This window comes from Talpa occidentalis, unplaced genomic scaffold (genome assembly GCF_014898055.3).
Source record: "Talpa occidentalis isolate TD23 unplaced genomic scaffold, MPIMG_talOcc4v2.1 talOcc4.7, whole genome shotgun sequence".
NCBI classification, from domain to species: domain Eukaryota; kingdom Metazoa; phylum Chordata; class Mammalia; order Eulipotyphla; family Talpidae; genus Talpa; species Talpa occidentalis.
The window spans coordinates 39,882,474-39,907,012 of record NW_023605083.1 but is presented as its reverse complement, the minus strand read 5'-3'; the positions used below and the strand labels follow the sequence as shown (position 1 = coordinate 39,907,012).

The window sequence follows — 24,539 nt, the reverse complement described above, 5'->3', positions numbered from 1 at the left end:
TTCTTGTCCATGTACACAGAGACACAATGAGGGTGTTTATCACAGAAATCTTTGTAAAGAGGAAAATTGGGAAGTGCCTATATTCCACCGATTATTACTTGGGTTTAATTATGTCCACCCAAGAAGATATGTCCATATCCCAACTGCTCTCTGTGGCTATGACCTTACTTGGGAATCATTTTTACAGATGTATTAAAATTAAGACCCTCCAGATAACATGGTTTACGGGCTAGGTCTAAATCTAGTGAGGATTAGTGTCTGTATAAGAAACAGAAAAGGAGTAGATAGACACACACAGAGGTGCAGGCCATGTGAAAACAGGGCTTAAAGTGAATCCATCTACAAGCCATGGGTTGCCAAGGACAGTGTCCAGCAGAAGCAAGAGAGAGGCATGGAAGATTCTAGCTGAGAGCACTCTCTGGGAATGAACCCTGACAATGCTATGATATAGAGCTTCTGGCTTCCAGAAAAAATTTCTGTTGTTTTAAGCTGCATAGTTTGATATGGTGGCCCTAAGAATCTAATAAAATGGGAATATTCCTTCAAGTCACAGGGATACCTGAAGAGGGTATAGCTAGAGGGTTGTCCCTCATCTAGGAAAGTGGAAACACAGAGTTAATAATCCTCCACAGAGCAATGAGAGCAGTTTTGTCCTGATTTGAGGCTAAAACAATCCTTGGAGACCACCAAGTCTAACTCCCATGTTTTAAAGATGAGGAAGCTCAGACCAGGGAAGGACTTGCCCAAGATGCTAGAGCTAATAAGGGAGAGAACTTGCATTTGAACCTGGATCTGTCAGACTGTCCAAAGTCTGTGTTCTTTCCGCTTTCACTGTGGTACCAGCACTAGAATAGACCTAATCTTCTCAGGTCAATATGGTTAGCATAGGTCAGAAGTTGGTTTTAGATTCTGGTGTCTGAACATTTGACACCAGCTCCGCCAGCTATGCTCCGCCAGCATAGCAAGGAATCCATAACTTCTCTAAATCTTTTCCTGACAGTGAGGCTAACCTTTGCTCCCAGAGCATCCAAATGACTCAATGAGATAATCAGTGTGCAAAGATCTTTATTCAACTGGGTAATTGCTGTATAAATAGTAGGACTATTACCTTCTAGTCTAGTCTCAGGCCAGGAAAGAGAAAAGTCAGAAAGCATGTTAGGCAGGATCCTAAAATGATCCCTAATGACCTTCACAGGAATATAGTCCTCTCCCTTTTCATTAGGGGGAACCTGTGTATGTGATGAGCCATCACTTCCAAGATGGTCACATTATATGACAAAAGGGAGTTCCTTTGGGTGGGCCTGACCTACTGGGTAAGCCCTTTAAAAGCAAAATTTTCTCTGGTGGTTGCAGGAGAGGAAGTCAGATAGATGTGTCATTCTAGTTAGTCTGCAAGAGAGCAAATGTCCCCACTGTGAACTTCCTTTGGGGGTCACTGTGGCAAAGCACTGTGAGTGGTCCTGGGTTGAGGAGTGTGGACGCTGGCAACACCTGGGGAAAAAGGGCACCTCAGTCCCACATCTGCAAGGAGGTGACTTCTCTTCAGTGAGTGTGGAAGATGACTCTGACCTGCAAGCCTGGCGACACCCTGATTTCAGCCCTGTGATAACCTAAGCAGAGCCCAGCTCCACCAGGGTGGACTCTGACGTAAAGAATTGTGAGCTAATAAGTGGGTGTTGTTGAGTGAAGCCACTAGGTTTGTGTTGATTTTTTTGTGCCATGATAGAAAACTAATACAACTAATACAGGAAGATGGAAAGTTTCCCCCTGGGTCCTAATTAGAGCTATTAGGTGTACTTGTCTGTACATTCTTCCCCCAAACTGGCTTGGCCTCTTAAGGGCTTGAAAACTGAAGCAAATTGCTTTACTTCCCTGTGCCTCAGTTTGCTTGTCTGTAAAATAGGTATAATAACAGTACTTACCCTTAGGATTGTCAGGAGTGTTAAGTGACTTTATACAGTTGAACCAAGCCTGGAATATAGCAGATGCTAAGCAGAGGTGGTGGGGATGGTTTTGTTCTACCTCAGCATGTAGCCCCGGAACACAGAATAGGCATTCAATATTTGTTGAGAGAATGAATGAATGAATTAGGGCTAGAATCTTGGTCTCTTTGATTTTTAACTCTATAATAATTCTATTAATCATTATTTGTAGTAAAATACAGAGTTTTTTCCCCAAAGTGAATTTACTGGTCCAGTTTCTTCAGAATGGAGCAGGAAAGCACCAGACTTACAGCTCCGAGGAGACACAGAGGTGTTTAAACTGGTGTGAGTGCTTAAAAACCTGCAGTGTGGAAACTGACTGAAGCTGTGATGAGGCTGACTATGCCTTAAGAGACCACATCAGCTGATCGGGGTGACACACATTTAATGCAGTCGCCTAATTACCTGGTCATCAGGGAGATGCCAACTGCCATTGCCAAATGAAGTGGGCCACCAATCATTTTGTTCTGAGTTCATTAAGTAAATTAAAAGGTATTGCTTAAATACTTATTAGAGAATAACAACACTCATCTCCTGTTTTTGCCACAGCGATTGCCTGTATTGAGCTGTGAAAAATGAGATGATTTAGAATTTGACAATAGAATTCAATACCAGAAGCAAAAGGACACTCCGACATTTGATAAAACTCTCTGTATACTCCACCCCGGCTCCCATTGCATTTGGACTGTTATTGCTGGCAATTCTTTCTCAAATTCTAAATGGTAAGGTGGAACTCCAGCTGTGAACTAGCCATCACTCTTGAACTGGCCCACATTGTGGGCATAGATTTCCTTCCCCACAGCTGCCTTGCTCACCTGTGGAGGGACTGACATGTGAGCTACTCTCAGTTATTATTACCCCAGGCTGGAGAAATGAAGGACGAAAGCCTACACATGTTTGCTTATGCTGAGCAGTTTCATATTAGGATTTGTTTTGAGACTTACAGATTCTGTTTCCACCCAGTTCCCCTTCTCTTACCAGACCCCACAATCATGCTTTATTCCCTCTTTCTGGCACTACATGCCGTTCATTCCTCAGCATCTGTTATGTGCTACCCCTTTCCAGGCACTTGGCAAAGCCCTGGAAATACAGAAATAGTTAAGCTGTTGTTCCAGCCCTGGAGAGACTTTTAACCTCCCCGCCCCCAACTCCCATGCCCTTGAACATGGGGCTTCTCCAGCCTAGACCACCTTCCTAGCCTCTGAGCAGCTCGCCTTTCAAGTCTCTACCAAGCCACACCTTTCCCCCCAGCAACACTGCTTCATGCTCTCATTGTCCTTTGACCCTTACCTGCTGGAGCATTTGCTACTTTGCATGATGTTTTATTTCCTTGTTGCCATCCTAAAGACAGACTATACCTTATTCTCAGAATCAGGTTTGCCTGAATGAAAGACTAAGTAAAAGAATGTAACTGTACCTATGTAAAGTGGTGGAGATAGAGCGAGAGAACAAATGTTCTTTTCTAATATCTCTTTTACCAGCAGGGGGAGAGAAATGTTTATAAATACCCCATCGTGTAAGTCTCTAGATTCTGTTGCCTGAAAAGCCAAAGAGAAAAAAACTCAGGCACTTTCTCAGTGACTGCCCCAATTTATAAGGAGCTGTTTTACTTCAATTAAGACTAATACCTATTTTTCCCTGGAATAGTTTGTCACTTCTGGTTCTTTTGTGCAGGGGTGGGGGACTGGTAGAGGAGTGGTTAAATTATTCACAGGTTTAAAGCCATAGGCAACAAAATTTTGTCCTCTCTGAACACCTTCCAATGCAGTATTGGGATTGGAAGTTTGACAGTTTGTTCCTGGGACCTACAGTCTAGGACTGCTAAGGAAAGTTCCCTTCCCCTCGCTGCTTCTGGTCCTTTGCTTCTCTTTATCAGTAATCCCCCCCCAACACATTCACCCCTCTTTCATTGCTCTTCTATGAAGAATTTGCACTTCTCGTTTTGACTTTACTCCCTTTCCTGTGTTTCTAACCCCTCATAGAATAGTTCCAATTAGATGTCCAGTTGTCCCCTCAGGCTCAGTACTTCGAAAGGTTAACTGTTTCTCTCCCATGTGTACTCCATTCCATATACTCTACTCAATTCGTGACTCCACTGGGCACAGGAGGTGAGGGTTAGGACAAGCCAAGACCCTGGCCCGAGTTAGATTACTTTGGCCGAGGCCGTTCAGCACCCTGGAGAGCTCCCGTTCCCCAGCTGCCTGGGCCCAACCTTTCCTGCCCCTTCCCTACACAATTGGTCTTAGTATGGGTGCACTTGAGTACCATGGAATTCTGTGTTGCTAAAGGAACCACATTCATTTCTCCTAGGCTTGGTTCTTGAAGGACTGAGGAGTTAACGGAACTGGGTTCTTTTCCTTGCTCTGCCACTTACTGGGCACAGTACCAGAGACTAAGTTATGTGCTTGCTCTGAGCCTCAGTTTCTTCATCTATAAAATGGATACTGGATAGTGCTGTTGTGAGGATTGATTGAAGATACAGTGTACGTAAAGTACACAGCCCATAATATAAACTCAGTAGGTAGTGGCCACTACATTTATTATTACAAACATTCTTGGTAGAATTGTGTTAATTCTTCTTAATACTATGTGATGGTATGGCTTGTGGTTCTCATGGCAGTGGCATGTGTCTGGGAGATGACAGGTTGGTTTTAGGGGTCAGGAGGAGTAGCTACATTTAGGGGACACAATCCATCCTCTTTTATCTAGTAAATCCTCTGAGAATCCTCTTCTGTGCCCCTTAGGGGCATTATCAAGGCACATTGGGGGCTTCTGGGTTAGCACAAATCAAAGTCAATTTCTGAAAAGAAGAGCAGGCCCCTGCAGATTTGCAGGATGGAAAATGACAAATGGGGAAACAGGCCTGAAGAAGTCCAGTAATGTCCAAGGCCGCTCAGCAAATTGGTGGCCATAGACAGACTGGGGCTCACAACCAGGCTCCTTGTTGCTCTTTGCTTGTTCTTTGCATGTCTCTTTGCTTCCTCTGCTGGGCTCACTTTTCCCATACCAAGAGTCCACATCAAATGTTGCCTGCCTCTCTGAGCCCCGGTCGCCTGTCCTGTAAGAGGGGGCTGTAACAGCTGTCACAAGGTGGGGTGGAGATTGAATGTGGGTAAAGGGCTTAGGTCTGGACGTGTGGTAGATGTTTAGCAGGAAGATGCCTACCAGCACAATAGCAATCCACCTCAGCCTCTGCATGAGCTCCTGGAAGGTCAGGTATCTACCTCATTCTTCCTCCTGTTTTCTCCCCTCCAGCTTCATCTCCTCCCACTAACCTTCTGCTGCCACAGGTGAAGCCATTCCCAACAGTCTGAGCAAATGGCTTGACTCAAAGGCATGGCTTGCTTGTGTGTTGAATAAATGAGTGACTGGCTGGCTGAGTCATGGCGCCTTCAGACAGGCTTTCTGGTGGCAGCAGCCTCTATGGAAAGTTCTGAGTTGGCCTGGGCCTCTTAACCACAGGGGATAAGCTATCCTAAGAGATGGCAGGAGTGACTTCAGGAGACGTCTGATCTCCCCTGTGGAAGGAAAAGTGCTGTTAAAATGGAAACCTGATTTGCCTTATTTCCATTTCAGTTAATAAACACATTTAAAGTTCTGCTGTCGAAGAGACTGGGTAATTGGAGGCCTAGTGGTGAAGTAATATAATTTACTCACAGTGAGGGGGTAGAAAGCAGGGAGATTACTGTTGATGATTTTGCAGAGCATAATGGAGTTAATTTATAATTTATAATTGATACTGGAGCTCTTTTCCATAGGCTGAATTATGATGGAATAGAGTGAGGATCATTTAACGTGGTTGTTTTGTTGTTTGTGTCACCCTTATGAATTCAAACGTGGAAAAAGAACAGAGTGCTAAATTGGCATCTAATCTTTTCAGAGCTATTTGCTAAATAAACTGGAATTTTAATTAAAACTGCAAGCCAAGAGGTAAATCACTTTAGAAGTTTGTGAAGTTTTTTTTTTTTTCTCTTGCCTAATATAATTACTACTAATAAAGGTTCTTTACGGGTGGGAAATTAGACACCAGAATAAATAACTGGAGGAGATTGCCACAGGGCACGGAAATTATGTAAGGGGCAAGGTGAGCTTCCCCTCCTGCTGACATGGGCTTTTTTTTTTTCTGTCGTTAAATTGTTGGGTAACAGTTTTGATCTCCTTAAAAAGCGTTGTGATGAGAAGCAGAGGCAAGGTGGACCACAGACCTCACGGCAGCTCTTCCAACTTTAATTCATATGAGCCAATTATAATGAATGGATTTAATAAAAAATACAACATGCTTTGGTGATTAACTCAGCGAACAACGGATGGCACCCTGAGCCAGAGCCTCATGTTTGCAATAACGAAGAAGTGAACAGGAAAAGGACACTTCATAGATCACAAGAATTGCTACTTTCCAGCAAAAGGTTGTTAATTACTTATCCTCTCGCTATATTTATTGGCTCTATTAGAGGATGAGTAATTATTGTCTTCCTAGGAAGCCCTTGGAGCCAGACGGCGCCTTTATTACACGGGAAGGCTCCTCGGAGCACTAGTTATCGCTGTGGGAAGCTCTCCATTCTGCGTCTCCAGCCACCGGGAACCTGGAGGAGGTGGGGCAGGAAAGTCAGCCCATGGGTTTAAGAGAAGTGGACGCTTCCAGCACATCAGCTGTCCAGGCAGTTCTTCTCGTGGGCCTGGCAGTGCCCTCTTGCTCCTCCGTGCTTTTCCCGTGCCTGCTCCCAGTGCCTGCTTCTCTGTGGCCAGTCCCCTCTCTCCCAGGCTCAAACAGCTTCCTCTTGTGTCTGGCTTCCCTCGTCTCCCTCCACTACTACCCTCCAGTCTCCATTGACAAGGGCTAGCATAGCTCTGCTCAACTACTTCTCTGGGCTCTCCTCCACTGCCGGATCAAGTTCAAGCTCCTCAGATCACCCTGGGAGCCTTTCATGATCTGTCTGGGCTTCCTGGACCATTCCAGCTTGGTCTCCTGACCTACCCTGGGCTCCTGGCACATAGAAGGAACTTCTGGAGCTCTCCCCGACTTCCTGCCTTGCACATAGTCTTCCCTCTTCCCCCTTCCTCCACCCTCTCTATCCTCATCCCTCCTGTTCATCTCTGCCCTGCACCCAGCTCAACGGGCCCCTCCTTGGGGAGACTTTCCTCATCTCGAACAGAAACAATCATGCCTCTTTCTGGGCCCCCTCGTGGCATGTTTTCAGGAAGAATACATTTCTCTCTTAACACAGCCATCCCGACCCAGGCTGAGTCTGAATCCCTGGAGCTATGCTTGATTCACTACTGTTTTTCAGCAGTGGATTTGTCGAGGGCCAGCTGCTGCTTTCTCTGCCATTGGGGATGCCTGCGACTCTTCCTCTCTGTCTTTCTCACCAAGGGACTTAATTAGGGGAAGGCAACCCAGGAGGGTCACTCTCAAACATTCTGCACTTGGACCCATTTAGCTCCTACTATGTGCGAGGCAAATCACCAACGTTCTGTCTCACATCCTTGTTATTAACCATCAACACCTCCTGGGAGGGAGGCTTTATGATTCCTCTTTCTCAGAAGATGAAACCAAGACCCACAGTATCTGGCAGGGCTGAGATTTGAATGCGGGCTCCTAGACCCAAGTCACGGAGCACTGGGCCAAGTCCAGTTTACCTTGGAGACTAGGCACACAACAGGATGACAGGCACCCTCAAGTACCTGGGTGTAGCTTGTGCATGTTCAACCTCAAGCTGGTCTCCGGCTCTTCTGGGTACTGTCTTATCACTCAGTAGGCGTGAGGTGAAGGGTGATGGAAAGAACGGAAGAGAAGGAGGAAACCATCATTTTTTGAACACCTGCTGCGTCCCAGGCGTCGTGTGCCAGGCAGGGTGCTTGGCAGCTCCCACTCATCATGATGGTCTGATAACCCAACCACGGGGCATTGTGTCCCCATGGAGGAAATAGGCTTGCCGTTGCCCATCCCCTACATACTCCCCCTGTCCCCCACTAGCCCCATGTGAGATGCTGCAGCCAGGAAACTGGTATGTCCCTCCCCAGCCCGCGGAGGTCTTTCCCACAGGCAGGAGGGAGCCTGGAGCCCCCAGTCCGGTAGTTGGCTCTTCTTGTTCGCCTGGGAGGATAGCGATGCCATTAGCTGGCCTGTGAGCAGCAGAGAAAGGAGGGAGATGACATCTCTCTCAGGCTTGAAAGGGGCTCACTTCTTTTGATATGCTCACATTGGGCACAAAGAAGTGTGTTCCATCTGGTTGCACCCTTCAGAATTTGATGGATTTCCATCCCGATTTTCTTTGTCTGCTTTCTTGATTAAAAAAAAGACTGCTAACATTTTAGTCCATGCTTGAAGGGCAATTGCTCAGTCCTTTTCTTGTCTCAACTGGCCTTCTTCAGCCTTTTCTGTGCCACATTCTCCCTTGAAGTGTTCTTTGCACGGTCTGCTATATGTACTCCTCTGCTCGCCCCAAGTAATCCAGCTAGTGGAGTCCAAAGAGCACGAATTCTGGGCTGGCCACTTATTAGCAATGGGAGTGTATTTTTTCATGTGCAAAATGGAGGCAAACATGTAAGATATCTGGCACATATTTAAGTGCTTAATAAACAGTAATTACTATATTAATTATAAGAACATACGTGTCTTAAATACCTTCATTCTTAGAAGCCTTTCTTTTTCTATGACCCTATTCTAAGACTGAAATGGTGAACTCAGTGTCTGTTGCTCTGGAACAAATTCCCCCCACCCCCGTCCTCCTCTACTGCTTGGCAGCTTAAAACAACACGTTTCTATCACCTGCTGTTTCTGAGAGTTAGTAATCTCCGCATGGCTGAGCTGGTGGTTCTGGTACAGTCTCTCGCGCGGCTGCAGCCAAGCCTTTGACCAGGGCAAGTCTCCAAGGACTTGTCTGGGCTGAAGGATCCACTGTCAAGCTCACCTGCCTGGCTGTTGAAAGGAAGCTTTGATTTCTTACCTCTCCCTGGGCTTCCTCAAGCAAGTGATGAGAGAAAGGGGCGGGGACAGGGGGGACCATCTTTTTATAAAGCTATCCTAATATTGGAAGTGACGTCCCTTCACCTCAGTGGTGACGACGGGTCACGTAGACCAAGCCTGTGACAATGTGGAAAACTATGCAAGGATCTGAGTCCCAGGAGGCATTGTAGCCTGCCTGGCACAGATGGGTAGAAAGAAGAACAAATACCTCCACCCTGAAGCATTCTTCGTGGTAGGAGGCAGCCGTGGAAATCTTCATGCCCTGCAAGGCGGAGACTGTTCCACAGAGTCAAGGCAGCATCGGAGAGAAATCCATTAATTGCCTGGGGCATCGGGAAGGCTTCCCAAGTGCAGGTGCACCGCGGTGTGCTTCATCAAGAGCTGTCCTAATGATGCTTGGTGTTTGGTTGGCATCTTTTTAAATTGAAGTTCCTCATTGAGGTGATTACCTTGGACTATCTATTAAAAATAATAACCCATCCTATATAATAGCAATTTACTGGGTCCCCAGCGCTTCCCATGCATCACCTCGGGCCAGCCAGTGGTCCTGGCAGGCAGATGTGTTTCTTGTGCTTCTTTCTTTTATTGTAGATGATTCGCTGAGGCTTCGGGGACATTGGCTGGGTGGCAACTTCTCTGGGTGGGTGGTTGCAGGCGGGACTTGAGCCAGGGTCTTCCTAGTCCAAGCATTGTGCGTTGGTCTCCCCTTCCTGATGACCCCCACCTCCCCCAAGAGCCTTCCCCCATAATGCACTGCACATGTGCTCTCCCGTAACGAAGATTATTTGGTGCTTTCATGTCTAATCACTTGAAAGATTTTCAGCTCCTGAAGCTTTATGAAGAAAATTATTCCCCAAGTATGGAAATATGAACTGTGCCTTCATCAGCGTTCACTGTGAAATTTCATTTTGTAAAATCCCCTGGGGCCCCTCAAGAGAGACCTGAGCATCATTCCTAAAGCACCCACAGGCTCAAAGGACATTGAATGAGCTCCTTTCTTAACTGACCCTGGTGAACTCGCGAGCTTGCTGCAGGCCTGCTGGGCAAGCGGGAGGATTCTGGGTCTGCTGGAGTCTACACTTCCTTCGTGGTGAGGGATGAGGGCCGGTGAGTCACAGTAGCATGTGTGATGAGGTAGACCGGTGGGCCTCAGGTCCAGACCAGCATGTGCGGCAAGGTGCGTGGGCCTGGGAATCAGGCAAAGGGGGAATTGGGAGATAGCCCCTTGGAGGAGCGAGCAGGTAGTCAGGCCAGGTCAGAAGACCCCAGGCCACAGAGAGCAGCGCACAGGCTGCTTCACCCATGGTCCTCGGACAAAGACAGAGACAAGACATGGACAGTGACAACACTCAGGCCTTCTGACCCCCAATCCAGCGCTTTTTCCAAAAAGATTTGAACAGAACAAAGGAAAGATAACTCCCAGATTTAGAACCAGGGTGAGCGGGAGGATGGTGCAGACCTTGAGAACAGTGGGGTGTGGGGAGTCTGAGAAACATTTGTTTGTTTCCAATCGCCCCATGAAATTCCGTGCAGCATTCCAGGCTCAGAGTGCTCAGCCTCAAGGAGCTTGAGCAGACAGGTCTTTGGTTATTGTTTTACTGTGGTCAAGTAGGCATCACATAAAACTGACCATCTTCACCCATGGCAGGTGTACAGCTCTTTGGCATCGAGCACCTTAACATTGTACAACCATCACCGCCAACCATCTGCAGAATAGTTGTTCTTCACAATCTCCAAATGGAGATACTGATTTTCCCTCCCTGCGGCCCTGTCCCAACACTCTGCTGTCTGTATGGCCTGACGGCTCTCAGCCTCTAGTGCAAGTGGAGTCGTGCAATCTACCTCTTTTTCCCATGTCCATCACTTAGCATAATGTCTTCAGAGTTCACCTGTGTCGTAACAGGCGTCAAGATTTCATTCCTTCTCGATACTCCGTGATATTACAGTGTATTATACACCACATTTTGCTTCTCCACTGAAGGACAGTCAATGGATCCTAGAGCTGTTCCTACCTTTTGGCAGTTGTGAATGATGCTGTTATGAATGTTTGTGTACCAAGATCTGTTTGAGTCCTTGATTTCAATTCTGTTTGGTATATACCCAGAAGTAGAATTGCTGAATCATGCAGTACTTTCATTTTCCACAGTGGCTTTTTACATTCCCAATGCACAAGGGCTCCAATTTCTCTATGTCCTCATCAACACTTGTTATTTTCTTCTTATTATTTTTATAATAGTCATCCTAATGGGTATAAAGTGGTATCTTACTGTGGTTTAGATTTGCATTTTCCTAATGGTTGGTGATGTTGAATACCCTTTCATGTGCTTATTAGCCATCTGCGTATCTTTGAAGAAATGTCTATTTAAGTCCTTTGCCCATATTTTAGTTGTTTTGTCGTTGTTATTGAGTTGCAGGAGTTTTAATATATTCCAAATATTAATCCCTGATCAGATATACAATTTTCAAATGTTTTCTCCCATTCTGTTGATAGTGTCCTTCGATGCAAGAAGATTTTAACTTTGATGAAGTTCAGTTTATTTATTTGTTCTTCTGTTACTGGTGCTGTTGGGGTCAGAGTCAAGAAGTCACTGCCAAATCCAATGTCGCGAAGCTCTTATGATTAAAAATTTGATCCATTTTCAGTTTGTATTTTGTATATGGTATAGGATAAGGGTTCAGTCTCATTTTTTCACATGTGACTATCCAGTTTTCCCAATACCAGCTATTGAAAAGATCACCCTTTTGGAAGAGTCATTTCATCCTTGTCAAAATATGAAGGGTTATTTCTGGGTTTTCTGTCCTACTTCATTAGTCTATATGTTTGTCTGTATGTCAGTACCACACTATTAAAAAATGAGCTATTTTAGATTCACAGCAAATTGAGCAGAAGGGACAGATTTCCTATAAACTTAATGTCCCTGCATATGCACAGCCACCCCCACCATCAACATCCAGCACCAGAACGATACATTTGTTACAACAGATGAACCTACATTGTAATATCATTATCACCCAAAGTCTGTAGTTTATGGTAGGGTTCACATTTGGGGATATACATTCTGTGGATTTGGACAAATGTAAAATAACATGTACCCAGTATTATGGGATATAGGGTAGTTTCACTGCCCTGAAACTCCTCTGTGCTGTCTAATCATCCCTCCCTCCCTCTAGACTCCTGACAATCACTGCTATTTTTCCTGTCTCCTTAGATTTTGCCTTTTCCAGATTGTCACATAGTTGGAATCATATAATATATAGACTTTTCAAATGGGCTTCTTTCACTTAGAAATACACATTTCAGTTTCCTCCATTTTTTTCCTCATGGCATGATAGATAATTTCTTTTAGTGTTTGTTAATATTCCATCGTCTGGATGTACCACAGTTTATTTATCCATTGACTTATTGAAGGTCATGTCGGTTTCTTCCAAATTTTGGCAATAATCAATAAGCTGCTATAAACGGTTGTGTTTAAGTTTTTTGTGGACATAAGTTTTCAACATTTGGATAAATACCAAGGAGCACAATGGCTGTATCCCATAGTACGAGTATGTTTAGTTTTGTAAGAAACTGCCAAAATATCTTCCAAAGTAGCTGTATCATTTTGCATCCCCACCAACAACAATTGAGAATTCCCGTTGCTCGATATCTTCATCAGCATTTGGTATTGTTCGTGTTTTGGATTTTGGCCATTTTAATAGATGTGTACTTGTATCTTGTCATTTCACACACTGTTTTGATTACTATAGCTTTGTTATAAGTTTTGATAACAGGAAGTATGACACCTCCAACTTTATTCTTTCTTTTTGAGTTTGTCTTGGTTACTTAGGATCCCTTGAAATTCCATATGAATTTCAGGGTATACTTTTTTTATTTCTGTAAAAAATTCATTGGGGTTTTAGTAGGGATTACATTGAATTTGTATATTGTTTTAGGTAGAATTGATATTTTAACAATATGAAATCTTTCAATCCATGAACATAGGATATTTTTCCATCTTTAATTTCTTTCAGCAACATTTCATAATTTTCTCTAAGTCTTTCTCTTTCTTGGTTAATGCCCAAATATTTTATTCTTTTTTGATGCTACTATAAAAAGAATTGTTAATTTTATTTTTGGGTTGTTCATGGCCAGTATAGAAAAACAACTGATTTTTATGTGTTTATTTTATAACTTGAAACTTTACTGAATTTATTATTTCTAACAGTTTGTGTGTGTGTATGTGCATGCGTGCATACCTGTAAGATTTTCTACAGATAGGATCATATCACCTGCAAACAGAGGGAATTACTTCTTCCTCCTCATGTGGATGCCTGTTATTTCTTTCTCTTGCCTATTGTTCTGGCTTGAACTTTCAATAATGTGTTGAAGAGCAGTGTCCAATTCCTGATCTTAAAGGGAAGGCTTTCAGTCTTTTATCATTGAGTATGATGTTACTCAGTCTTTTATCATTGAGTATGAAGTTGTTTTTAAAAAGAACTTTAAAAAAGGTGGGATTATAAGACTGGGATCCATTTATAATTGTATTTTTTTATATTCTAAGATCTAGCAAAGTGTCTAGCACATAGTAATAATTGGAAGGATAGGTCTTAAAATAAAGATAGTTTCTCAAAACTGAATGAGCTAAAGGCACTTCTTACTGAAGGGTTGATTTGGGATTCAGGAGAGTGGCAAGGATTGCAGGCAACCAGAAGGGTAATAAGGAAGCATCAATTCCACAGACACAAATGTTAGCCTCACATTACAGGCAGGAGAGCCCCTTGGATAGTCTGCTTTTTAGAGAGAACTTTCTGGTGAAGTTTTTCTTCCCTTTTCATATTAGCATGTAACAGCTGGAAGAAAACAACATATGTTGTATCTCTTTATATTTATGAGTACTGAATTAATAACTTCAATCTATTGGATGCAAAGAAAATGAGTGAAATGCTATAAATTATAGATGACAGTTGTTAATGCTAATAGAGTATGTAACTTATGCTTTACTTTGGCACAATTTTGAATAGTGTGAATGATTTAAAGGGCTTAAGTCTGTTTACCTTTATTTTAATTCGGAATATTTGGAAAGCATGGTGTTGCCACCATTTTATGAGTAATTCTGTATTCCTCCATCAGAGTTTAATCCTCTCAACCTAGAGTTGATAAACATTCTGATTGACTATGGGCTTAGAACAGAAAAATCAAATGATTTTATGAAATGTGTTGGCATTTCTCCCCATTTAGACTTTTACCAAGTTGGTTGTACATATGAACTACCAAGAGAGAGAGAAATCAGTCTTTTGGCAGTGGGTTCAGAATTACAATTTTCAGTGAAAGAAGAATATGTTTTGGGATTTCAATAGTCCTGAATTCAAATCCTGATTCCTTCCCTTACCAGCTCTTTCTCAGCGCTGATTTTCTCATCAGTAAAATGGGACTAATTCTTTTTAGGGTAGTTATAAGGATTAAAATGGGAAGAGTGCCTTTAAAGTTACTAGCAGTGCCTGCCACACAGAATCAGAACTCCGCCCTTCAGGGGCTGTGATCCTGAGCAAGTTACTCAGCCTGTCTCAATCTGTTTCTTCACCCATGAAACGGGAAATTATATCACTACCTCCTGCATGTGTCCTATACGAGCATCCGGTCACACGATGTAGGCCAGGGTGCCAGGACTGTACATAACAGGCACTCAGTGTGGGAGCGGCTCCTGTTGTCCTTGTACTAATCACATTTCCTCTTTCCTCTAGTTCCCATTTGGCCGACGTCTGCCTTGTGACATCTACTGGCATGGAGTTTCATTTCATGACAATGACATATTCTCCGGTCAAGTGAACAAGTTTCCAGGTATCAGCTGTTACTGTTGGCATTTAAAAGTATTTCTAGGGTTGAGTCTAAGGGTACATTCTTCTATAAAAACATGACAGTGTTTGCAGATGAAAGTCAAGGACTCTTAATTGGGAATCGCTGCCTGCATTCTGCCTCAGGGACATTACCTTGGGGAGGGAGGTGATCGGGACTTCACCCGCCCAAGGCTTGAAGACTGGAGGTTCAGAGCATAAGAAAACAGGCTTTGCTGGTCTAGTTCCACTGGAAGCACATGATTTTCACCTTTTAAGTTGTAGATATAATATGGGGTGTAATGAGGGAACTGTAGTCTCAAAAGAAAAAAAGAAAAAAGAACATTTCAGTCAAATAGTTTGCAGAAACAGAAGTACTAAAAGCCTAGGACTCAATCACAGAATCACAGAAATGGGTTAGCAGCTTCCCTTTTCTTGAAGTCTCTTATTGGGAGGTCTCATTTAAAAACCCAGCACACCAGTCTCTGCGCTAGGGATGGTGGCAGACAGCGTCTGCCTTGAACTTGAGGACATTATCTCAGTCCCTTGGTGCCAGAAAAGTGGCCTAATCAACATTTGAATATACATGCCCTGGCTCCACTTCTAGCACCCCCATACACCACTTCATTTTACTTTTGCTCTCTATCCCCTCTCTGATGCTTGGATTGTTATTCATCATCTTTATGGCTGAGGAAAAGGGAGGTTAGGGTCAGCTCCAGGAGTTGGTGAGAAAGGAACATTTGGTTAAGCTGGGCATGATTACAGCCTGAAGGTCTGTCACTTATTTTCAGAAATTGTAACATAATATGACAAACCATGCATACCACAATAATAATTTCTCAAAAGAGCATCACCCTGAATCCCATCCCACATTTAACAAAGCCTCAATGTATTTCGGTATTTATCCCCCAAGCCCTAGCCAGGCTGGGGTATCGGTTCTACATAGTTGCCAGCAGCATGTAGTGCTGGACTAGAAGGTGTTTTCTCTTGGCATCATTATCTTTTTGCTTATTTTAAGGAGATTCAATTTACTCTTTTTTCTTCAGCATCCTCTGCTACGTTTTTAAGAAAACACCTCTCAGGAAGCCCCAAACTCTCACCTCCTTCATGCCTCGGGGTGCCGTGGGTTTTCCACTAAGCCGCAGATTTCCTTGCACCTCACTGGGCTGACGCTCACCCAGGACCTTGTGCAGGAAGCAAGCTTGCCTCTGGGTGATGCAGGCATTTCTCTGCAGGGCAGTGTCTTCACAGTGTTCCAGGGCCTAGTCATTGGCGCCTCAAGTGTGAACTCTGCTCTGGTGGGTGATGGTCCATCTTGGCTAAGACCCTCTCCCACCAGCCAGTGTCTTGTAACTACGCCCGGCACAGACCCAGGGTCCCCGCAACAACATACTGTGTTACAAGAGCCTCTAGATCCAGGAAGACCCAGAGCTTCGTCTTCCCTTGGTATTTACACAGGGACATAGATTTTGTTGTCCAGTAGCGAGCAGCTAAATTTCCACTTTTACTGGTTTCCAGGGAAACCAGAAAATTAGCCCAAGGTCAGATCTGCCCTTGAGGAAGAGAAAGGGTTTTGTCAGGGAACAAGGACAAACCTTGCAGCCAGGGTCTTCGCACACCAGTTGCAAGAGACAACCTGTATTTTCTCCGGGTTGCTGCTCAGAAAAGGTGACCTTTAATGCCACCGAAAACACGGGCAAACAGAATTGGGAGAAAACAGCTCTTTGGATATGACAGGAGCTCTTGAAGCATGAATCAGGAAATGAAACTTTACATTTCATGTGCAAATGAAAATGTATCTTTTCCCATTTGCTCAGACCTTCTCAAATGGCAGGGAAGAAGTAGCAGCTATGGCTCGACACTGGAGCACCTGCTAGGACCAAACAAACCTAAAGGACCAGTTACATGAAAATAGCTGCCACTGTTCATTCCCTGGGAGCACGTTCGTTCGCCCTCCCGTATTCCACATGCCAGTGATAAGAACAGACGATTTTCCACTTTACTAACAGCAATTAATTAGCTCTAATGACAAAGCTGGCTCTGGAACTTCTAGGCAGTGGGCCGTGCTGTCCCGCCCTCTGCCCGGTGACAGACAGCCACCCGGCGCCCCGGGGCCATTACGGGACAATCTGTGCTGCAGCTCCAGTTTGCATCCAAGCTTATCTCCTGTCCCTCGGCTATCCCATTACTCCAAAAGCACCGTTTCTATTACTTAGAGTAAATTCCTGAGGAGGAGCCAGGCAAGAGCAAACACTCCACGAGCTGAAAGCTGAAAGCCTCTGGTTACGCATATGGAAGTGATTTATTTTCTTTGTGTCAGCACATTAGATTTTAGCCACTTTTCTATGGGCAATTTCCTTCGAGATCTGTGATTGTATCTTAACTGATGAATTAAGACTTTCTATAAAAATAATCCGATTTACATATGTCTTTATTTTGAGAAAGTTCAGAACTGTCGATTCTCAGCTTATGAGCAACAGTCTTTTTTGTTTTTGTTTTGTTTGCTGCATTTCAGGTCTGGGATGTGGGGGGGTGGGCTCCTGGCAGGTGGTTCCTAAGAACTACCTACCCCATGAGGGGACTTTCTGTCAGAGGGGGAGGGCTCCAGGGAGGAATTTGCCTGTCATTCAGTGAAGAGCGTGTGGCTCAGGATGGCTCGAAAAGGGCAAGTGTGATAGGGAGGACAGAGGTGATAGGTAGGGGCCAAAGGTCATGGGGTGCCACAGAAATTTTTAAGCCCAGACTGACACATGGGCCAGCGTGCATGTCGCAAAGATCAGCCAAAGGGGAAGCTACCAGGGGCAGTTGGGGAGGCTGAGGGAGGACCCAGAGCTCAGAGGCTGTTGCAGCATCCGGCCCAAGAATGATTGAGCCTGGGGCAGTGGAAACAGAGAGGAGGAGGTGGCCCTGATGGGGGTGCTTGCTGTTTGGGGGCTGCCGTGTGCTTTGGCCAAGAATTATAATCAGGAGTGATGTTTGGATTCAGCAGTGCTCCCAACCTGACTCAGATTTTGTTTGTTTTAATTGGGTCAAAGTAGGTCTGTGTGGGCCAGCCCGAGGGCCAAGCCTTGACGCTCATGTAACTGCACGTGGGATGAGTCCTTGCAGCAGACTGAAGGACGCAGGCCCGAAGAAGCCCCAAATGGAGTTAAGGACTTTCCCAGTTGTTAGGGGAACTGCCACTATAGGGACGTTAGGGGCAGACCTTGTGGAGAAGAAGGTAGGCAGTCAGCTCACAAGGATCTATTAGTGGGTAGCTGGACCCCAGACACTGGGCTAGCCACCGGCAGGAGGACCCGTCCCCTGTAGGGCAGGCTTGGGAGGGACTGAGGAAGGACACTGAAGAGAGCATGGCAACGACATTGCTAAGGCAGCCACTTAGGCACTAGGAACCAAAGACAGGTTACCAAATTTTGGGGACAAAGCAATGACACCTCAGAAAAACAGTTGAAATTCTATTTACCTAAGTGGAGCAGAGAGTCAAGGCCAAAGTTAGAAGTGGGGAGATCTCATGGTTTCCCCTAGAGCGTCCACTTTATGACCTGAGTCCCAGAGCCTAGGGTAGGGGTTGCCCTAGAGGTCACGTGCTGTAGGTGCTTAGAGAAAGGAGGGCTGCCAATGGCCCCCACCCCTTTGCAGACATTTACTCCGGGGTCAGCTAGGAGCACAGCTACTGTGGTCAGCACCTCACTGAGAAACAAGTGACGGCTCCCCACATCTGTCTTTGAACCAGCCACAGGCTCCTCGTGGGGTCTAATGAGGTGGGGGAGACACTCTTCCTGGCAGCGTTGGTTGGGAACACAGCTTAGACTTGGCGGAGAAACAAAGGTTTCCAAAGTAAGCAGAGAGAAGGAGGTTTGCACTGGTGCCTCCTGGAGTTAGCGGGTTAGGCAGGAGTAGGGGTGAGCAGACTGCAACCCACATGCTGGATGTGTTGGGAAAGGTGACTGTTGGCTCGTAGGGATGTGCTTCTAAGGAGGACTGTTTTCAGTAGAGAACGGCCTGGAGACAGACGTACAGGTAATGTGGGAAACAGTCCTACTAGCTCCTGTGGGGCCCGATGACCCACGTTACAAAAGGGGCCTTTGCAGATTTAAAATGAGTATATACTCCACTGGCTGGACCTTGACTTTCATGGAACCTTCTGGAACATCAAAATCTGACTCCTGTACTCAGTGCACTTCTTGTATTTTTCGGAAAGAGACTCTTTCCCTTACACCACTGTTAACACACAGGAGATGTCACACCACCTTCCCATCTGTCTGGAGGCATCGTCCCTCTGCTGTGGGGTGCGGTATGCTAGTCAGTTGTGAGGTTTGTACTTGAACACTATCGCTAAAATGCTGCTTAAATACAAGTAAAAAGGTTCAAAAAAACAAGTTGAAATTTTGTCTCCTGTACTTTAAAATGCTCAGCTCCAGTGTTTATGATTCAAAAATTCCAATTACCTGGGGTAAATGAAAGGAAATAGCTGTGATTTTCCAGATGCATGCTTATTTCTTGGGAAGCTCTGAACAGCGTCCTCAGTGAGTTTTCTTTAATATGGAAGAATCTAGAGCACAGTTTATTGGTACTTCTTAAGCTCCTTTATTTCTTACTTAATTCATCTCTATCACCTTCCAACCAAGAACCAAGAACCTGGGCACTGCAATCTTGAAGCTGTGATCTGGAGGTTTATTGCTCTTTTTAATACGCCGAGGAAAACAAGGAAGAGGTTATTCAACCTTCACTCTTGAATGTTCGCCCGATGCCTCCTGAGAAAGGAGTTTAGAGAAACCTCGTTCTTTCTGTCTGTGCCCATTTGGAATGTGTGATAATTTGGACATGCCAAGCTGGCACGAACCTCTGTGCTTTCTACTAAAAATAACTGTGCTAAGCACATCTCTAGTGTCAGTAATGGAACTATTTAGCCTTTCTCACGGAGAGGCCAGTGGTAGTCTCCATTTTTAGCAGTGATCTTTGCCTTAAGAAATAAGCGTGGTAATATTTAAAAATAATTTTTCCTTGTTAGCTTGAAAGTTGCCTTTCAACTTGTAGAGGAGACTCCTTGTCTTCCCTTGTCAGAGTTACTAAAGGTGTGCCGAGGAAAAAAATGCACTGTTCTTTGAAAATGTTTTATAAGTGAGACATTTCAGTCCCCTCTGGGCATATTAATGAGATCTGATCAATGTCAGCCTCAGTACTTTAAACTGAAGAACTCCTACGGATTCCATTTTCCTCCAAAAACTCTAATTTATGCTGATATCCTTTTTACTTCCTGTCCTTAATTCAAGGAGACGGATTTTGTGCTGAAAGGTATATATTTTTCTGTGCCATTTCTTTAATACTCATGAAAGATTTAAACAAAGCAGCTTCACTAAGCTTCTCATAAAATAACCAAGAATCCACTAGATAATATTCTCTAGGCTATAAAATAAGATGGAAAGAATCTCACAAGTATGTTTGCTGGTCCCAAATCAAAGAGGACCTTGAGTTTTAAGTGCAAGATATAAATGCTTCTCTTTATTCGTGATCCAGGGGACTGGCAAAGTGGAATAATAAACTGGGTTGGAAATTCACTCTTTCAGACTGATGCTTCATTTTTATCAGGAGAAAAAAATCATCTGTCCGTTAGCTCAAGTTTTTCATTAGTTTGGTACATCTTTCCAAACCGAGTCACCGCTGCGGGGAACAACTCATACCTTTTTTAATCCTGTCTGAAAAAGTGAATCTGTTGGGTGGGTGGTTTTGAAAGTCCCCAATAATGGCTGTTTTATAGCTAGTGGCCCACTGTTGTTAAAACCTCACAGCTTCTCTTCTCCCCAGGCATGACGGAGATGGTGCGTAAAATTACTCTGAGCAGAGCGGTGAGAATCATGCAGAATCTCTTTCCAGAGGAGTACAACTTCTACCCTCGCTCATGGATTCTGCCTGACGAGTTCCAACTCTTTGTTGCTCAGGTAGATGGCACTCTGTCCCCACGACCCTTGAATTACGTCATGGTTGCAACTGTGTCCTGGGTCCTGTGTGCTGGGAGCTGGGGCAAGGTATCCCCAGGAAGCTGAGACAGCTGCGGGGGTGTCTTAATAGTACACAAGTAGGTGTTGGAAGCAACCAAGGCAGCTTGCAGAGTAGCACGGTTAGGGTGACAGGTAGGTAAACTGAGGAAACCGGTCTTGACCAGAGGAGACAGGCCTGAGGCTGATAGTGGGAGCTGGGTCATGGAGTCAGGGCATCTGGAGGGAAAAAAGCTGGAGCAGCTGGTAGAGCCCAGAAGGGCACTGGGGCTGTGGAAACGTGTCCTAGAGCTGGGGTGTCCCCAGCATCTCATGGTATGAAATGTGGGAAGTCAGGCTGCATTGATGTAGGTGAGACAAAATGAGGGGGAAAGCTTTTAAGGGTCCTGGCTTAAATTTATTCCAGAAGCAATTTTTAGATGACCCAGATCAAAGCAATATATTGGAGTACAAAACGCTTGGTTGTGAAACACAGCCAGGAGTGGAGCTAAATTCAGAGCGGCCATTCTGGTTGGCCTGTCAATGGTTTCATTGAGGGCTGCTTCAAAGTCTTGAGCGACAGGCTCCAAGCTCCTCCCTCTGAGGATAACTAACAACAAGCGCCTGATTGTTGATCCTACCATGCTCCCGGCACTGTGCTAGACGCGTACTGTTACTCCTTTTAGTCCTTACAGCAATCTTGTGAAGTTGCTTGTGTTATTATCCCCATTTTATGGACGAGGAAATAGAAGCTTTGAGAAATGAAGTGATTTGCCCAAGAAGGAGTACTTTGCCCCTAGAGCGGCTTTCAACACTTAAGGTTTTGGAATCTACCTCTTTGCCTCCTTGTTGTCTTCTGTTTAACACTGATTTATAAAGTTTGTAATAAAATTATGATTTACAAAATATAAAAGAAAGCTCTATGGGATGTTGATCATGTGGGTCTGTATACATGGAATTACGAACCTCAAATTGGTGTGCAAAGTATGCTTCAGTAACATTAATTTAAAAAATAAACTATCAACTCTACCCTACACTTGCTCCCCAATTTCTCACTTCTGTGCTCTGCTTATGTTATTGTGGCTCATACCTTTCTTTCCCATTTTACATCGATACCTAACTATTCCTGAAGGCCAAATTTAAATAAGATACCTACTGTGTTTTCAAAATCAGATAAGTAAAAAGACCATTTCCATCATCCTCAGAAGTTCCTCTGTGTCTCATTGCTGTCCATCCTCAGCCTCTGATCTGCACGCTTATTATAGATTGGTTTTGCCTGTTCAAGAACCATATAGTAGGTATCTTTGAAGTCTATTTCATTTTTTTTTCAGAATTATATTTTTGAGATTCATCCATGTTTGTTGTGTAGATCAGTAGTTCATATTTTTATTGCTGAGTAGAGTTCCATAGTATGAATATACCACAATCTATTTATCCCTTCACCAATGAGTGGACATTTGGGTTATTTCAATTTGGGGGATATTAGAAATAAAACTGCAATGACTAATCATGGCCAACTATTTTGTGGATATTAGTTTTTATTTTTCTTAGGTAATAACTAGGACTGGAATTTATGGGCTGCATGGTTTGTGTATGTTTAACTTTGTAAGTTGCCAAACTGTTTTCTGAAGTGGGCTTACCACTTTCTACTACCATCCAAGTGTGCGAGTTCTGTTGTCCAAGGCCATTGCCAGTACTTGATGTTGTTAGTCTTTTGAATTTTAGGCATTCTGGCTAATTACAGTTGTGTATCTTTATGGTTTTAATTTACACCCCCCCCCCACACCGATGACTAGATGTTGAGCATCTTTTCAAATGCTTTTTCAATATTTGAATATATTCTTTTGTTAAGTGTATATTCAAAATTTTTGCTTATTTTAATGAGCATCTTATTTTTAGCTTGTTGGTTCTTTATATATTTAGAGACAAGTCTTTCATATATGTATTGTTATGTATTTGTATATATGTTGTGAATATTTTATCGCACTTGACTTTTCCAAGTCTTAACTTTGAAGAGCAAAGCAAAAGTTTTTAATTTTGAGGAAGCTGATTTATGAGTTTTTTCTTTCATATTTTCTGCTTTTTGTAACATTAAGATATCTTTACCTAACTAAAAGTTATGAAGAGTTTAGACTTTACTTTTTTTCTACATGCTTTGTAGATTTAACTTTTGTATTTTCCATGATCCATTTCAAGTTAGTTTTTGTGAGAATAAGGTTAAAGTTTTACTTATTTTTATTTGAATATTCTGTTGTTTCAGCATCTTTTGTTGAATTGATTGTCATTTCTTCTATTAAATTGGCTTGATATCCTTGTTGAAAACCAACTGACACATATGTTTTGGTCTGTTTCTGGACTCCGTTTTGTTCCACTCATCTGTATGTTTACTCTTATGCTAATATTGCATATTATCTTAGTTACTATAGTTTTATAGTCAGTCTTGAAAATCAAGTTAGGTGAATCTTCCTACATTATTTATCTTCTATATTGCTCTGGCTATTATAGGTCCTTTGCATTTCCATATCAATTTTGTAATCAAAATTACAAAGAATCCTGCTGGGACTTTGGTTGGAATTGCACTGGATTTGCAGATCAGTCTGGAGCAGTGGCCATCTTAACAATGTAAAGTCATTTAATCCATGATTTTTCCTTCTTTCTTCAAATCTTCTTTAGTTTGTCTCTGCAATGTTTTATAGTTTTCAGAGTACAGGTCATCCACACATTTTGTTAAATTTATCCCCAAATATTTTCTTTTTTATGCTATTTTAAGTGGTGTTGTTTGACTTTCACTTTCCAGTTGTTTGTTGCTAGTTATAAATATCCCAGTTGACTTTAAAAATTTGAACTTATATGACTTAGTTTGATTCATTGGTCTTTAAATATTAAAGCAATGCATTTTCTCTCTAAGCAGTGCTTTAGATGCATCTAAAATTTTTTGTATATTATATTTTCATTATCACTCATCTCAAAATGTTCTCTAATTTCCCTTGGAGTTTCTTCTTTCAGTCATGGTTTATTTAGGAATGTGTTGTTTAATTATGAAAATAATTTTGAAATTTTCCAAGTATCTTTTTTCATTGATTTATAATTTAATCTTGTTGACATCAGAGAGTATATTGATTATTATCTCAATCCTTTAAAATTTACTGAAAGTTGTCTTGTGGCCCATACTGTTTGAGAATGTTCCATATGTACTTGAAAACAGTATATATTCTTGATTTGTTGGTACAGCATCTTATAATTGTCAATTAGTTGAAGTTAGTTCTTGGTACTGTATGTCTTCCTTAGCAATTTACTGCATCTTTGATCTATTAGCTACTGGGTTTATTGAAATTTCCAATGCTCACTGTAATTTGTCTGCTTCTTATTTTAGTTCTGTCAGTTTTTACATTGTGTATTTTAAAGCTCTGTTACTACCTTGATGATGTGGCTCCTTTATAAGGTAACTTTCCTTGTCCTAAAGTTGACTCTGTTATTAATATAGCACTTTGGGTTTGCTGTGGGTTAGTGTTTGCATAATATATATATGTATTTTTACCATTATTTTACTTTAATGTATCTGCATCTTTAAAGAGTGTTTCTTGTTGATAGCATGTGATTGGGTTTTGGTCTTTTGTCTAATCTGACAATCCCTGCCTTTTAATTGGCCTGCTTACCTCATTTACACTTAATGTAATCATCAGTGTTACTGTATTCAAGTAAATCATCTTGCTATTTCTTTTTTATTTATCCTATGTTTACATTAATTGGATTTTTTATTATTTTTTTTCCTCTTTATGTTTACCAGCTACACCTTTTTTAAAA

At 43.0% G+C, this 24,539-nt stretch overlaps 1 protein-coding gene across 1 annotated transcript in view; it reads left to right on the top strand.

Moving 5' to 3' along the window:
- TTLL11 (tubulin tyrosine ligase like 11) overlaps positions 1-24,539 on the top strand; it is a 197,085-nt gene that overhangs the window by 23,226 nt on the left and 149,320 nt on the right. The window contains exons 2-3 of the mRNA XM_037494722.2: positions 14,671-14,767; positions 20,566-20,699. Coding sequence (XP_037350619.2) covers positions 14,671-14,767; positions 20,566-20,699 — 231 coding nt within the window. The remainder of the gene's footprint in view (positions 1-14,670; positions 14,768-20,565; positions 20,700-24,539) is intronic.